The sequence below is a fragment of the Oryzias latipes genome, chromosome 9 (assembly GCF_002234675.1).
Source record: "Oryzias latipes chromosome 9, ASM223467v1".
In the NCBI taxonomy this organism is placed as follows: domain Eukaryota; kingdom Metazoa; phylum Chordata; class Actinopteri; order Beloniformes; family Adrianichthyidae; genus Oryzias; species Oryzias latipes.
The window spans coordinates 22,038,214-22,054,564 of NC_019867.2; the positions used below are offsets into that span (position 1 = coordinate 22,038,214).

The 16,351-nt window shown below is 38.4% G+C and overlaps 1 protein-coding gene across 1 annotated transcript in view; it reads right to left on the reverse strand.

Annotated features, from left to right (window-relative positions):
* Positions 1–251: 251 nt before the first annotated feature.
* Positions 252–16,351, reverse strand: part of galnt9 (polypeptide N-acetylgalactosaminyltransferase 9) — a 173,413-nt gene continuing 157,313 nt past the window's right edge. The window contains exons 7-11 of the mRNA XM_023958682.1: positions 9,493–9,678; positions 7,742–7,879; positions 6,213–6,308; positions 3,375–3,542; positions 252–3,223 (exon numbers count right to left, since the gene is read on the reverse strand). Of these exons, the coding sequence (XP_023814450.1) occupies positions 3,077–3,223; positions 3,375–3,542; positions 6,213–6,308; positions 7,742–7,879; positions 9,493–9,678 (735 nt within the window). The 3' untranslated portion in view covers positions 252–3,076. The remainder of the gene's footprint in view (positions 3,224–3,374; positions 3,543–6,212; positions 6,309–7,741; positions 7,880–9,492; positions 9,679–16,351) is intronic.

The window sequence follows — 16,351 nt, forward strand, 5'->3', positions numbered from 1 at the left end:
ACCGTTGATACGAGGGAGGATGGATCCATGCTTTCATGTTGTTGCCGCTCAATTCTGACCGTATCATCCAACTAAATCTAAGTAAAAAATCCCTCCATCCATTATTATTATTATTATTATTATTATTAAGACTTGCTTCAATTATCCAGAATAACAATGCTATTTCTTTATTATAAGGTAATGAATGGTGTTGTTTTTACATCCTGTCAAGTGAACAGTATATGTTTTGATAAATAAATGAAACAGTGACCTTGCTTTTAAAAAAGTGTTTAATCAAATTTCCCCAAACAATGATAAACAAAACATGAAGTTTTGAACATTTTCATAAATGATAACAGCAATCATTTTCAATCACATTCTCCCAAAACCACATTTTGAGTTTCACATATTGTTGAAAAAAAAAGAGGGTGTTCATTAAAAAGACATCAAAATTTTGTTCATTGAGAAAAATCTAGTCTCGGTTGGGCTTTAACAAGCACATCAAAGTCAGGGTCAATGTCTGAGGTGGAAACACAAAGCACTGCCAATAATGAACATCAGAGAGAGAGAGTGGTTCTATATCTGCATTTATGAAATTTCATCACTGAAAATGTTTGTTCACAAATGTACGTAGACCCAAATAGAACCAACAATCTTCTAGTAAAATCTCATGTTTGGGAGGTTCTCTTCCTAAAGGGAGGGGTAAAAATTCACCAGTTTTCCTGAATTAAACTGTTCTACCAGTATGGCATCAAACAGCATGTCAATTAGCTCCAACTGGACATAACTGGGTGCATTATCTTGCATTATCTTTGCAGATATCAGGTCCATTTCATTTTCAATTGTTCTAAAGTCTTCAAATTTTCTTGAATACTCCCCATGGAGTGGGCATAACATGAACGAGTATATGTGGAGGTGTTCAGCTGATGGTGTGATTTCTTTCAGAGTTGGCATGTCAGTGAGAATAATCTTTAGTGCTTTTTGATAAAAGCTTTCACCAGGGTCTGCATTTCATGCACCAAAAGGCCTTTGCCTTGGATTTTTTTCAATCATCAGTGCAGTCAAATCAAAAGCACAATCTGTCACCCAGTCTTTATCAGAGAGCTCTGGGTTGTCTTTGCCTTGTCTTGAATCTCCATTTTGAAGTCCCAAACTCTTTAACAGTTTCCTTACATTGTGACAGTGAATGGTATGCCATTTCAATCCCAAAGTGTCCATGCAGGCTTTTCCTCCGGGAACAGATCTCTTCCCGTCATCATGCGTTTCAGTGCCCACACTGCAGCCAGCTCCTCGGTGAAGCTCGTTATCCCACCAACAAACAATATTAACTGGGCTTTGTCATGGGCATCACATTCCACGCTCCGAGTGGAATGTGAAGGAAAACAAAGTTGAAACTCACCACTTGACTTCTCATCCCCCTTGTCACTGCGTTCCTGGACAACGGGATCTGTGCAAATACTTGGGGGATCCTTTAAAATCCCACACACAATTTTAAAATGTGGCGTGGACTCTGGGGGGTGATGGGTGCGCGGGGGGTGATGGGTGCGGGGGATTGATCTTATTCGACTCGAATCTCATGAATACTGGACACTTGTCTGTTTTGTAATTTCCCAGTAACCTCACTCGGGCCGTTTAATGCCCAGATCGGATCTAGAAAATAAAGAATAAAATAAAGCATAAGTAAAGTAAATTAAAGCGTTTTAGGCACATTCAGACATAGTTTTCCAATTATACAGAAAAATGCCTCTGGTACAGTCTTGGATTATATATTATATTTTAACGTGTATTGTGATATGCATCATATGGCCAGACTCTTGGCAATACACTCCCCTATATGGTTATATGCTGAGACCCATGATGATGGGAATTCACACAGATGTTATTCAATGGCAGGTAAAAAAAAGGATGCCACAAAACCTTTGCAAACTCCTACGCAAGCAAATTTGCATGGGACTTTTGAGCTCATGGATTTTTGCATGCAGTTTTGCCTTTTATTTCAAAAGATGCACAAGTAATTTTTTACCAATAAAACAAAAAAACCTAAGGAAAAAAGAAAAAAGTATCTAATAAGTAAAAATGTTCTTTGTGAAAATAACAAAGAACTTTTGTGATATTCACAACAATAGGAAATGTCTTGGATCTGTGACATCTGTGATATCACACAAGGCCAGAAACTTGATGGCTTGTTTGTTAGAAAGATACAACAAAAGATGAGTAATTTTGCTGCTGTTAGCAGATGATCCAGCAATTGTGTAAATAAAAGCTGTATTTTTCTATGTAATTCCTGCTAGAACAAGTTTTCAGAGTTTTCAGAACTGACAAAACCAGAAGGGAGAAAAAAGAAGACAGGCTCCTCATAAATTTTTCTTTTTATTTCCTAACTTTTTTTTCATTTATTTTTATTATTATTATTATTATTATTTTTCTTTTTTTTTTTTTACAATATATTACTATTATTATATGGTTTTATAAATCAAACTTCAAATAATTTTGTACATGCTTTTGGGCTGACATTCCCCGGTCTGATGAAGCCTAAAACAAAGATGTAAAGAAAAAGGCACATGGTTGCTCTAGTTTTCAGTGAGCACTCCTAAAGAAACAAAGAAGTGAAGTGGCTTGTGTGAGTGTAGAAACAATGCCTTTTGATTCAATAATGACGAGTCCTTTCAAAGCCCGTTACATCTCTTGCTGGGGCACTGCATCTGTAGTTGTCCAGCCAAAAGAAAATGTTCAGTCGAAACCAACATCGTCCAAAAGAGTTTTACAGTAGAAATAACAGAAAAATGTTATTTGCTGCACTAAGTTGATGGACTCCATAGATTAACAGAAAGTCAAAAGCAGGTTATTTCAGAGAGTGCAGCTTACCCTATGGTCCGGTGTGACAGCGCAGTGCAGTGAAACAAAATATTGATTGTATTCTTGGGAAAGCGCTGCTGCCTTTGGGCAGCCAAGTGTGCTGTGTGTGGTCTGCAGTGTGAACTATCACACATGCTACTGAAGTACCATCAGTCCCCACTTGTCCCGGAACGTCTCACATTTTTGTAAGCCGACTGCTGCTCAACATTGCCAAAATTGTTTCTTAAAGTTTCACTTTCTTTTAGTGCTTTGGATGCTTAATCCAGTTTCGAATTAGCCACTTCTGACCAGAACACCTCTGCACCACTAAACGAAGGCCAAAGTTGGCGTCTTTAGTCATCTCCACCTCCAAGCATCGACCGGTGTCTCTGTTGATTATTGGTCCATTCTACATTAGAAACAGATAACAATCAGGCTGTAATTTAATTGAAAACGTAATTATGACACCGAAATTTATATCAGTTAAGAAAAAAAAAGAAAATTGGTATCTCAATTTATTTTTACTAACACTTATATTCACAGATAATAGGATCTCAAACCTGTGTAAAGTCCCAAAGCCTCTGGGAAATCCTTGAGACAGCATCACATTTTTTCAGACTGGGTGTTCGACCTCTGCCATCATCAATTAGGCATTTTGTGTCAGGCAGAAAGGTGGTTGATCCCAATGGTCCAAGCTGGAGCAGTCCGTCTGTAGAGTATCGGGCGAGCTATAACAAAATAAATGAAAGCTGTGCTTGCTGCATTGGAAAACATTGTTTTATTATTATTATTATTTTTTTTTTACAGAAATAGTTTTGAACTTCTGTTGAGAATAGAAGCAGGGGGGGGGGGTAATGCACTGTTTGTAAGCTCATCAATAGACACTAAAACTATCTATGACACATTAGCTGCGTTTCCATTGCATATATGTGCAAAAGTCCAATCGAAATTCAAGACATGTCAAAAAACACAATTTGGCTTACACAAATTTTTTCCACGACACTAGCGCTCATCATCCTCTATCGAAGGAAATACCAGCATGTTATTTGTGTTTTCATGAGTGACAAGCTCCTTACAGGTGGGAGCGGATTAAGCAATATTGGTAAATCCTGGGTGGTCATTTTATAGAGGAGCTGTGGATTCAACAATTCCGCACGACATGCTCAACTTATGGTGAACTGTGTGATGCTGTGTGCTCTTTTGTGGCGTCCGCTGTGCAATGCCCAAGGCAGCCAGTTCCTACTAAGAAGCGCTTTGCCATCCGCTTGGTGGCCAACTGACTTATTTAATGACTCATTTAATTCGGAAAAAGTGTTTTCATTGCAGTTTTGCAAATTATGTGAATTTCAATACACCTCAAAAACCACCTCCTTCAAGCACAAAAAGTTTATTTCAATAAATGCGATTTTCTTCAAAATTGTTGTGTTTCCATTAGGAAAATTGTGATCGCAAAACCAATTAGCACTATTTCATAGTCAATGAAAACATAGCCTCTGTCAAATCTATCCTTTTAAGCCTTGTGCTATCCTAGGCACTTTGACATTGGGAGTGAGGTCATCTAGACCTCACAAGAGAGTGCACTGAACTTTTTTCTTCAATTATTTGTGATCTTCACTGGTTTCCATGGATTACATGAAATCCTCTCCACCTTTATCCACCTTTTTCATGGTAGGGATAACACGTCAATGGTCATCTTGACCCCATAGGATAGCACAAGGGTTAAAGGAGCTTCCATCAAGACACATGTAGACACTTTATGGTTTGGACTCGAGAATTTTGAAAGAAAACTTTCCAGTTGTTCTTATGCGGCTGGGTACCTCGTTTGGTAAGGTGAGAGGCTACAATGCAGGAACCCAGGAATGCAGGGTTCGATTCCCGGAGGGGGATAAACAATGGTACTGGGTCAATAACCATATCAATAGCGAGCAATGAACATCACCCAGTGAGGGCCCTTAGGCAAGGCCCTTAACGCTACTGGCTCCAGAGCGTGGTTAAGCTGCAGCTCACCGCTCCCCCAGGGGATGGGTCAAAATGTGGAGAAGAATTTCCCCATTGTGGGATCAATAAAGTATTAATTAAATTATTATTATATAATGAAATCAAAGTTAGTCACATGTCCCTGGATTATTTTGAAATAGTTAATGTCTTCCCAGGCTGGGAAATTACTTGTTTTAAATTAAGGAATTTGGATATTCTTTTTTTCTGTGTGAATTTAAATGTCAAATCCAAACTTTTATTTAGTCAGTCTGTTAGACAGTCTGTTAGATATGTTTGTCAGTTTGGAGGTTTCTAACCATACATGCAAACAATGTAGTAAAGATGAGTGTGCAATAAAATATGTTTTGCTGTTAAATGTGTCTTTTAGAACAACACTTTTCAATCATCCTGGACAATCAATTTCTAAATATGACAAAAAACTAATATTTAATTTATTTATTTATGCTTTGTAACACTACAGTTCTACAGGAGGCTTATTGTTAATATACACATGCTCACAAATAAAACAAGCTGTAATGTCTTTATTGATATGACAAAAAAAGGATTTTAAGGGTTAAATTTGCAAATTAAAAGATAGTCAATGTGTCATTCTCTGTGAAAAATACTAAATGAGAAGAGTTGTGCCTGGAGTGGGGTAGGGTAAAAAACACAGACAAATGCTAATATAAATAAAACTGAATAATTTTGCCTCTTTAATTATCCTATAAACATTATTGATTTAAAAACATTTTTATACAAAGGTTTTTTGTTACAGAGGCTAAATAGAAAATTGACAGGTTAACATTTCATCTGTTTAACCAACTGTGAATTAGCCAGGCTTTGCACGCTGTGACTTTAAATCTTTAAAGCAATCTGCAAAAGTATGTTATTGTATAATTTTTTCTCTCGTATGTTTTGGTTTAAAGATACATTGCACATGTTTTTTTCACTAATGTTGTGGGTTCAAATCCTCAGCCGTGTCATACCAAAGACTCTTTAGATAGGACCCTCCCTGGTGCCTCCCTGCCTCACATTCAACAGTAGGAGAGCTAAACCACTAAATGGTTCCTGAGCACATGTGTCTGTAGCTCGCCATTCACCCAGGGATGGGTCAAATGCAGAGAAGGAGTAATATATTTTACACGAGTAATATGTTTTACTTCACAAGTAGTGAAATATAAGCAGTTTAGCAGCTCAATTTAAAAATTGTATTGACTCCAAAAACAGAAAAATTATAAGGGCACATCTTTTCACTTGAGCCTTACAAGGAATGGTTGGGTTTCTGTCAACCTAAGATACATTCCTTGGACAAATAAAATGCAATAACATATAAGAATATTTAGGTAACGATAATCTTATATCACAATAAGCTAAAGGGTGGCAACAGTGCAGAAATAGATGTCAGCTGAACTCGGTCTGACCTGCGAAGACATCCCATGACAGGGATAGAGAATGGCTTTGTCATCATCCTCTGAGCCTTGGTCCAGGCAGTATCCACTGGCCTTCCCATTTCTCACCTGAGACAAACACAGAGGAGCTCCAACTGTAAAGGTTCTTTAAAATGTATTTGTTTAAAGTCCCTCCCCGATCATCTTTTGATCTATTGTAAAAAGCGTTCCCAGTGGTCTTTTATTATGCTTCCTTTTAGCCAAAAATGAAAAAAAAAAACTTTTTTTTGTCTGCTCCTAATTCACAAAGGTTTGCAAAAAGAAAAAATATCAGAAATGCAATTTTAAGCTTAATTTTCTTTATATAAGTCCTCAATCATGAAGAAATGTCACAACAACATGTTAAAAACACCACATTCACAATTTTTATCTGAATGGGTCTTTACAATCAATATTGCACCAAATTAACTAACAAATGTTTATATCATCTGCGACCTGGTCCCGGATGAGTGGAAGAAGATGGATGGATGGATGTTTATATCAATATGCTGCTGGAAATCAATCACATGCTGATTTCTAAGTTACACATTTAGCATTCTATTGTGCTTTGCATGTTATCCTCTTCCTTTTAAAAAATCTGCTGTTTTTTTCTTGGACGATAGCCAGCACAGAATTTTAATATAACCATCTCTGTGCCATGATAGAATATCATCATACGTTATCGGCCTCCCTTCTATAAGCCACATGGAGTGCAGGCGTCTTTCCTGTATGATTTGAATGCTTAAGGCTCCCTATCCAGGTTGTGGCGTATTTATCATGTGCTGTTGTCAGGGAAGGTTCCACTCGGCTGGTCTGGTCAGCCACGGCTGAGTGCCAAGCTGTTGCTCTGTGACACAGACTGACTTCTGTTGCAGCAGCTGTATGACGACACAACATAACTGCTTCCCGGCTTGTCAACAGATCTGAAAAAAGTGCACTTAAGTGGGTGCTGCTCTGAAGAATCCATTAGCTGGATGCCACGGCCAAAACAAGGCACTGGGGGAACGCATGCGGTGCAAATTTACATAGCTTTGATCAATCTCGCTGCCATGTAAGGCATAGAGATATTCCATAGCTTTCCATTTTTGAAAATGATATAAGTGAAAAATGGTGCATTCCTGCAACACTACATAAAGTTTATCTCAATCTGCCAGTCACCTGTTTGCCTCCCCTGCTTGCTACGTTGGAGACAAGCTCAAAGCAATCAAGATAGGATTACTAGTTCAATTAATTGTCATTATAGGAAATGTTTCCGGTTATGGAGTGAAGTTGCATTGCTGTAGCAATGTGGACTTTTACACTTACTGAAAATGTGTTTGATAAATATTCAGATAGTTTCAAAACATTATGGTGCATTTTACATGTTCTTGCTATCACAGTTTTAGTAATAAGTTAAAATTTTCATTTATTTTTTCTGTGAATCAATATAATTCCACTTAAAAAATAATTCAATTTTTTCATTTCCATCAAACAGCATGTGGTAAGTCAATTTGCAATTTATTTCAAATCTCAGCATGTCTCACCTCGCCGTAGGTGATGGTGTTGTTGTAAACTCGCATCTCTGGATAGACGTGTTCAAGGTACCAACGGAAGCTGCGGCACTGCAATTTTTTCCTCAGAGCCAGGCGCTCAGAGACATCTCCAAAATCAACACCTGGGTTCTATTTGCAAAGAGAACAAAAATAAAGAAGAATAAGAGAAGGGGAAAGAAAAGAAATGACAGATACTTTACCATTTACTTTGGAACAATATAAAGAGCAGACAAAAGTGTTACAGCCATTTCTAGGTTTACCAGATTGATTTGGGAATGCTCGGAAGCTGAACTGCCTAAGGCAGGGGTGTCCCAAAGGTGAAAAGGTTTGAGAGTAAAATATTCAGCCTGACATTCTTTGAACTGTTTTAATAACATTAAAGGCAAATGAACAATTTGTTGAACATTTTTTTGCATTATAATTCCTTTTAATTTTTCACATAAAAATACATCTAAATACTTTTAACCAAAATACTGTGAAATTAAAAATCTTTCGCATCGTTTATTTCCAGTTAGCTTGTCGTTGTTAGCATGTCTTGTCTGGTAGACCCTCTTAATGCTGAATTTCTTCAAAGAGCTATAGTTTTCTGGTATATTAGGCAGACAAAGTTGTTTCATATTTTACTCAATAAAATTGACAATTTCCTCTTGTCCTGGAAGTGGTGGCCATCACTGTGAACTTTTTATTTTTATTTACAGTTGACATTTTAGAAATGAGCTAGAAAGTGTCACAGAAGGGTCACACAACAGTGTTTCACAGGTGTGGCCAACTACAATCAGGAAACCATACATACAGTTTTCAAAAAATCCTGAGGGCTGCATACTATTGATCTTATGACTGGAGACGGTGGGCCGATGGCAATTTTAAAGCCGGTTGCATTCAGCCCACGGGCCTGAACTAAGGTCTACTCTGACAATGATGTATATTGTTAAACAATAAAAAAACATGCAAAACCTTGCTTTGCAAGCAAAAAAAGACATCTAATTTCGCTGAGAAGTTGTTTTGCATCCGTGTTGGGTGCTGCCCGCCACGGTGAATCATAAAGTGTTCTCAATCCAATAATTGTGCTCTCTGTGTGTGCCATAGGCAATAACGAGTATGAGTACATGTGGGTATGAATAGGATTAGTGCTGTTTGGTCTTAATTGTATAGAAAATACCTCTGTGCCACAGGACATCTGAGGTAATAACATGCTTTGCTGCTGTGTTTGAGATAACACTCATGGAGGGATCTATAGAGGAGCTCTGTCTTTTTGAGTTCTGTTGCGGGAATCTCTCTGTCTGAGAATATCAGCGCCTTAAATAATATCTTGCAGGAAGTATCAGTTTGCTTAAAGAAGCTTTTTGCTGCATTTATCAATACCCTTCATTGATAATGAGGAGGCAATAGGCTCAATGTTAAACTTTTTATAGTGAAAGCAGCTTTTTACTAATTTGTATCTCATCTTGAAAGACTGATGAAACTGATGTGAATGGAAATCTTGATTAGACAGGAGCACAGCTTCTATCATATCTCTGTTGTACTTTGTATCTTTATATCTGTTGTACTTTGAATGTAGTGCTGCCTTGCTCCGTCTGTTTCCATCGTGAAGGTCAAGTGAAATAAAATCGGAATTTTGAATTCATTTCAACTGGTTTCTCTGGAGATGTGCGCTCGGGGTCTGAATGAACAAGCGACACGTGAGAGTGAGAACAGCTCTGGGATTGAAAGAGGGAGCAATCTATAACGGGGGAGAATCTTACATTGATAGGAATGTTCCAGGCCATGTAGACGTGGGATTTGTATTCATCCATCCACACCTCGGCGGCCCGCAGAGCATTGCGCTTGGCATAGTAATCTATGTCGTTGTTGTAGGGTTTTTTGGTGCGCTCGATGTGGGCAACTCTGGCACATGGCAGGACCTCCATGCTTCCTCCACACTGCCACACCTACACGGCAGACAGTAAGAGAAAATGGTTTTGTCAATTAAACTGAAGAATGTAATTAAAAGATAAACACATCTATTGGTATGTGGGCTATTGGTATGTGGGCTTAACCCTTGTGCTATCCTAGGCACTTTAACGTTGCGAGTTGGGTCATCTAGACCCACTAGACAGTGCTCTGAACCATTTTTCTTCAATGATTTGTGATCTTCACTGGTGTCCATGGATTACATGAAATCTTTCCACCTTTATCCACCTTTGTCATGGTAGGGAGAACACATCAATGTAAGGGTGGGGTCATCTAAGATAGCACAAGGGTTACAACCTACCTATTGATAGGTTTTAAATTTAAAACCCATGATATTCTATTGTATTTTTTGTTTTTTTATCGTTTTATGTCAAGCACCTTATGTTCTACAGCATGTTGATAAAAGGTGCTCTACAAATAAAGTGGTCAGTCTCATATTTTTTATGCTATGAAGAAAAAAGGCAAAGATGGCCATCAGTAGTCTTGGTGTGAGTAATCAGGAGAAGTCCTCTCAGTGCCCAATTTTAACTGCACTCTTTAGTACACACACCTTTTACCCCACAAAAATATACACTACAACAAACACATACACATGCTCACAAAAACATACATTACACAAGGAAGGAGGGACATCTGATCTTCTGTCCCCTTCCCCATCCCTGGTGGGGGGAACCAGGCCCTCGGCAATGGCTGCAGTGTCCCTTGGGTGCTGGCTTCCTGGGCCCAGTGGCCCTCTCTCCACAGAGGGAGAGGGATCTGTGAGTTTTCTGGCAAGACCAAGAGCCGGGATCACATCACATCTGAGCCTGGTGGTGTCCATGTCCCTGTGGTGTGGGTTCTTGCCCTTGAGCGCCAACTTTCTTCAAAATTCCAACTGTGGGTGAGCCCGGTCGGGCCATGTTTACAGCACTCCTTGTTTATAGCACCCCACTTCTCTTGGGCATCCTCCTCCTGGGTAGGGGGTGGCCTGCCCCTGCCTTGCTCTCTCCTGGACCAACCTTGGGCTGGGTGGGTGGCTGCCTGAAGCGTGGGGCGGGTCTCACTTGGGGGGCCCTGGCCCTGCCTCCTGAGAACAAGTGTTTGTTCCGGACATTCTCAACACACCTCCAATTGATTGACAGAGCTCAACGAGTACCTGTGGCCAAGTTGCAGCAGGGAGCCAAACCGCGTCCTGTGATTCTCTGCTTACACCGTTTCTAGGTGAAGGATTTAATTTTCCGCGAGGCCCGTAAGAGGAAGGATTTATCCTACAAGGAACATCCGATCCGTCTCTACAATGACTACAGTCCAGACGTGTTGAAGCTGCGTAACAAGTACTGCGCTGCAATGGCTGAGATGTATGACAGAGGATACTGGCCATTAAGGATGGGTACCGAGTATTGAACGAGCCCTGGGGCAACATTCTTCAAGACCGCAGTATCTATAAGCTCTGAGCTCAATGGTTCTGCTATCGGTACTGGAGAAGTCGCATTTTTTTTGTGTCCCACAAGATATAAACTAGAGCTGTGATGGTGTGGGATTTTTGATCACCGCGGTGACGAAGCAGCAGGAGTCACGATATTGCGGGAATTTGACTCATTGGTCACCGATGAGGCAGTGCAATTAGTACTCAGGACTTGTTATGGCTATTATGAGTTTGGGGATAAACCTAATCACATACTCTCACACCAGATAACACAGTCAACAGCAGCTCAAAATATTACCGAACTCTTTACCTCTGATCGACTCACAATCAATCCTCAAACTATCAATGATAAATTTAGGGATTTTTATTCTGCTCTAAACACTTCTGAATGTTTTCGCGATGAGAAACATTACAAAGCTTTCTTTTCACATCGTAATATTCCGCCAGTCGAACCAGATGTAGCTGATCAACTGGATAAGCCTTTCACTGCTAAAGAACTAAAGAATGCTGTCATGTCTATGCAGAGTGGGAAAAGCCCTGGACCTGACGGGTTCCCATCTGAATCTTTTAAGGTTTTTGCGGATAAACTATCCTCTCTAATGCTTAACGTGCTACAGGCTTCAGCTGATCTTGGTGCCTTGCCGGCTACTTTGCGACAGGCCACAAGCTCTCTTATCCTAAAGAAAAATAAAGATCCCAGATGCTGCAGCAGTTATCAGCTTATATCTTTGCTGTGTGCAGATGTTAACATTTTAGCAAAACTTCTCGCAAAACGGTAGGAGTCGATAATTCCCACATTAATCAGTCCTGTTTAAACTAGCTTTATTAAAACCAGACATTTTTACCATAATATTAGGTATCTTATGAATATTTTATTCTGCACCACTTCAACTGGCACCCCGAAATGGTCATCTCCATGGACGCTGAAAAGCCTTTGATCAGGTGAAGCGGCCTTTACTGTTTTATACTTTGGCTCTAAATTCCTGTCATGGATCAAATTACTGTACACATCACCTATAGCACGTGTTCGCCTTAATAACGATTACTCGAAATACTTTTTTTATTTGAGCTAGCCATTAACCCATTTGTGGCGGCCATTAGAACTAGCTCTATGTGCGGTATTTTGAGGGTGGTGCAGATCATAAAGTAGCCGATGACGTTTTTTTTATTTATTTCAGATCCAGTTGTCTCCATGCCTCCAGTTTTAGGTCTGCTGAAGGAGTTTGGTCAGATCTCTGGCTACAAATTAAACCTAAATAAAACTGAACTTCTTCCTATCAATCCGGAGGCCATGGCCTACCCCCCATCAGACTTATCTTTTAAAATCTCTATGTGTCATAAAGTATCTAGGCGTTCAAGTGACGAAGGAATTTTCTGATCTATTCAAACCAACTTTAACCCATTACTAGATAAAATTAATTGTGACTCACAGCGTCGGTCCATGCTGCCATTATCTCTCACGGGTAGAATAAGATGCATCAAAATGAATGTGCTGCCTAAACTTCTCCAATTTTTTTCAGTGCCTACCAGTATTCATTCCAAAGAAATTTTTCAGGTCCCTTGACAATTCTATTGCCCTATTCTTATGGGGAGAAAAACTATATTGCAGAAAAGCAAAGATAATGGCGGCCTCTCCCTACCAAATTTTTTATTTTACTTTTGGGCTGCAAATATTCGAACAATATTATTTTGGTGTCGTAGTCATATGGTTAAGTCAGCCTGGTTACCAATAGAGGAGTCGTCTTGTACTTCTGCCTCTGCTATTCTGCTCTCTCTTTTGTGTTTTCCTCATCTCCCACATCTTATACCGATAACATCATAGTTAAGCATTGTTTTATGTGAACAGAGTAAACAAAAAAGGTGGAGGAGTCGCAATATATGTGGAAGAAAATATGAAGTTTACGGTAATTGATAAATTGTCTGTCGCAGTGGATGGAATACTGGAATGTCTTACAATTGAAATATGTAACAATTCAGGGAAAAATGTCATTATAAGCTGTGTTTATAGGTCGCCAGGGTCAAGTTTAGAAGTGTTGAGTGACTGGATGGAAAAGATGTTTACCTCTCTAAATAACAAAATATCATACATCTGTGGAGACTTCAATATCGATCTGATAAACCCCAGCAAACATAAAGCCACCGACGACTTTATCAGCAGAATGTATGGAATGAGTTTATATCCAACCATAACAAGACCCAGCAGAATCACTACTCAAAGTGCTACTCTTATTGATAATATTTTTACAAATATAGAATACACTCATATGAGTGGACTAATGATATGTGACATAACTTATCATTTACCAGTTTTTGCACTATTTGACATCAAGGTGAAGACAAAGAAAATTATAAAAGAACCAGTCTACAAAAGGTTAAGTAATGAAAAAACCATGAATGCTCTGAATAATGACTTAACCAGACAAAACTGGAACTCTGTGTACAAAGAGAAAAATGTCGATATCGCTTATGACGTTTTTTAGAAATATTTAGCTCACTTTACAATAAGAACTGTCCAATTTATAAATTCAAGAACAAATTTGCCAAATGCCCTTGGTTAACCACCGGTCTACAAAATGCTTGTAAAAAGAAAAATAACCTCTATAAAAAATTCTTAAAACAGAGGACAAGAGAAACTGAACAAATATATAAGTCAGATAAAAATAAACTAACTGAAATAACACGTTACAGTAAAAAAGTGTACTTCAATAATCTACTGAAAGAAAATAAATACAACGTAAAGCGAGTTTGGAAAATATTAAAAAACATAATTAAAAATGGGACAAAAAAGCGTACTTCTCCAGATTACTTTACAGATGAGAAGGGTCAAAGCTATGACATCAATGTAGCAGCAAACGGTCTCAATAATTACTTTGTAAACGTGGGTCCAGAGTTGGCAGCGGAAATTCCAAAATGCAAAACTAGCAAAAACAATAATCCACCCATCCAAAGGATCCCACACTCAATCTTTCTCTCTGATGTGAACGAAAATGAACTGATATCAATTGTGAATAATTTCAAGAGTAAAAACTCAAAAGATTGAGGATATAGATATGAAGGTGGTGAAAAAAGTCATTTATAGTGTATCTAAGCCTCTAACATACATATGTAACTTATCATTACGAACTGGGAGATTCCCAAACCAAATGAAAATAGCCAAAGTGATTCCTATCTATAAGAGTGGAGACAAACACCAATTTACAAAGTATAGACCTGTTTCTCTTCTTCCACAATTCTCAAAAATTTTAGAAAAAATTGTCAATGATAAATTAGCTTTATTTATTGAAAAGCATAACATTATAAATGAAAACCAATATGGTTTTAGAGAAAATAGATCAACCTCATTGGCTATCATTGATGCTGTGGAGGAAATCACATTGCCCTGGACAAAAAGAAATATGCAGCTGGAATTTTCATTGACTTAAAAAAAAGCATTTGACACTCTCAATCATGACATCCTACTGGACAAACTGGAAGTGTATGGGATAAGAGGACTAGTGCTAACTTGGGTCAAAAGCTATTTAACGGGAAGAAAACAATTTGTCAAGATTGATGAATATACATCAGAAACCAAAGAGATAAGTTGTGGTGTCCCACAAGGATCAATTCTAGGCCCGCTGCTATTCAATATTTACAATTTTATTTCAAAATTTTCAGAAATTTTGATCCAGAGCCCTGATTTTCATTTTTAAATATATTTCACGAAATGTTCATTTTGTTCATAATCAGGTGGGGATGAACATTTTTTCCTCCTCCACAGGGGGGAACAAAAGAAAAAGTTTGAGAACCTCTGCCATTGTGGATGGCCATGCAGTAAAGACCAAAAGTTTGGATACTCCTTCCCTTTTATTTGAATGGCAAGGTGTTTTCAAACTTTTGGTCTGTACTGTATTTCAACTACTTTATGTTCTGAAGTTTCATTGTTAATCTGTCTGGTCAGACAAAGTGAGGTCAAAAAAAGGTATAATGCGCCATGTTATGCATACTTTTTTTATTTTTCTCTGTTTTGCTAAGTACCATGCCATCTTTCTTTTGTTGTTTTGTTTTGTGTTGAAGCAGGACATTTGTTTTTGGAGGAGGGGACGTATATAACACTATTTTCATACCCCTTTGGTGTTCCTTGTGCGCATAAAAGTTACATGATGTAAAGTGAAAATAGATTTCTGGGTAAATGAATAAGAAGGGCAGAATAAATGGGCAGTTTTATACACCAGACATTTATCTCTGAGCTACCTTGTTTTATATATAGATGTATATACTGTATAGATATATATAGATGACACTCCGCTTTATCGACGCTGAGCCTTGGAATTTTTAAAGAAAAAATAGGCTCGTACATTTGTTATTTTCTCATCAACAACTGCTAGCTGCTGTATGGGAGCCGGTTTAGCTCGTGCTGGTTCGCAGCGCCTTCCGTCCGTGTAACCAGGGCTCGAATCCGGGCTACTCCTTATTCCCTTCTCTGCTTCTGTGCCGGTCCCAAGCCCAGATAAATTGAGAGGGTTGCGTCAGGAAGGGCATCCGGCATAAAACATTGCCAAGTTAACCATGCGACTCCTCCTCGAGAGAGAGGTTGTTTCGCTGTGGCGACCCCTGATGGGAAAAGCCGAAAGGGAAAGAAGAACTGCTAGCAGCTGTATGTATCATTTCTGCGTATTATTGTCTGTGTGTATTATTGTACTTTTTTTTGTGCTGCTGCGACTTGAGTGACTTATAGTCCATACAATACGGTAAGCCCATTTTTTTATTTTTTATGAATGAAAACATATAGGAAAAATAATGGTGACCAAAATTGTTACTACTCTTCAAGGTTGTGCTTAATTCCAAATATACTTTTATTTAATGATGTAGTTCTTACAGTAGTGTTCCTTTAATTATCGTTGGAGTTACATTCCATAAATAGGCCCTTTAGAAAAAGAATATCTTTGGAATATATTTTTTACTCGTATTTCCTTCACGTTCTTGTCATCTGTTCAGTTTTATTTTTCATTTAAACACCAAATCAAGCTCACATCTCATTAAATTTACCAATCACTACGCTGATTCTCATTTAATCTGTAAATTCAAGTTTAGCTTGTTTTATGCCAGATTCCTGCAGTTTGGAATTAGTTTGGTCAAGTTTCAGTCTGTCATACTGAAGCTTGTTTTTTTAGTTGTGCTCAGGGATATATATTTTAATATATTTTATTCCCTGGTCCAGGTAAATACCCAATTCTAATTGGCTGCTGGGTGTGGATTAGGTAAAGAAT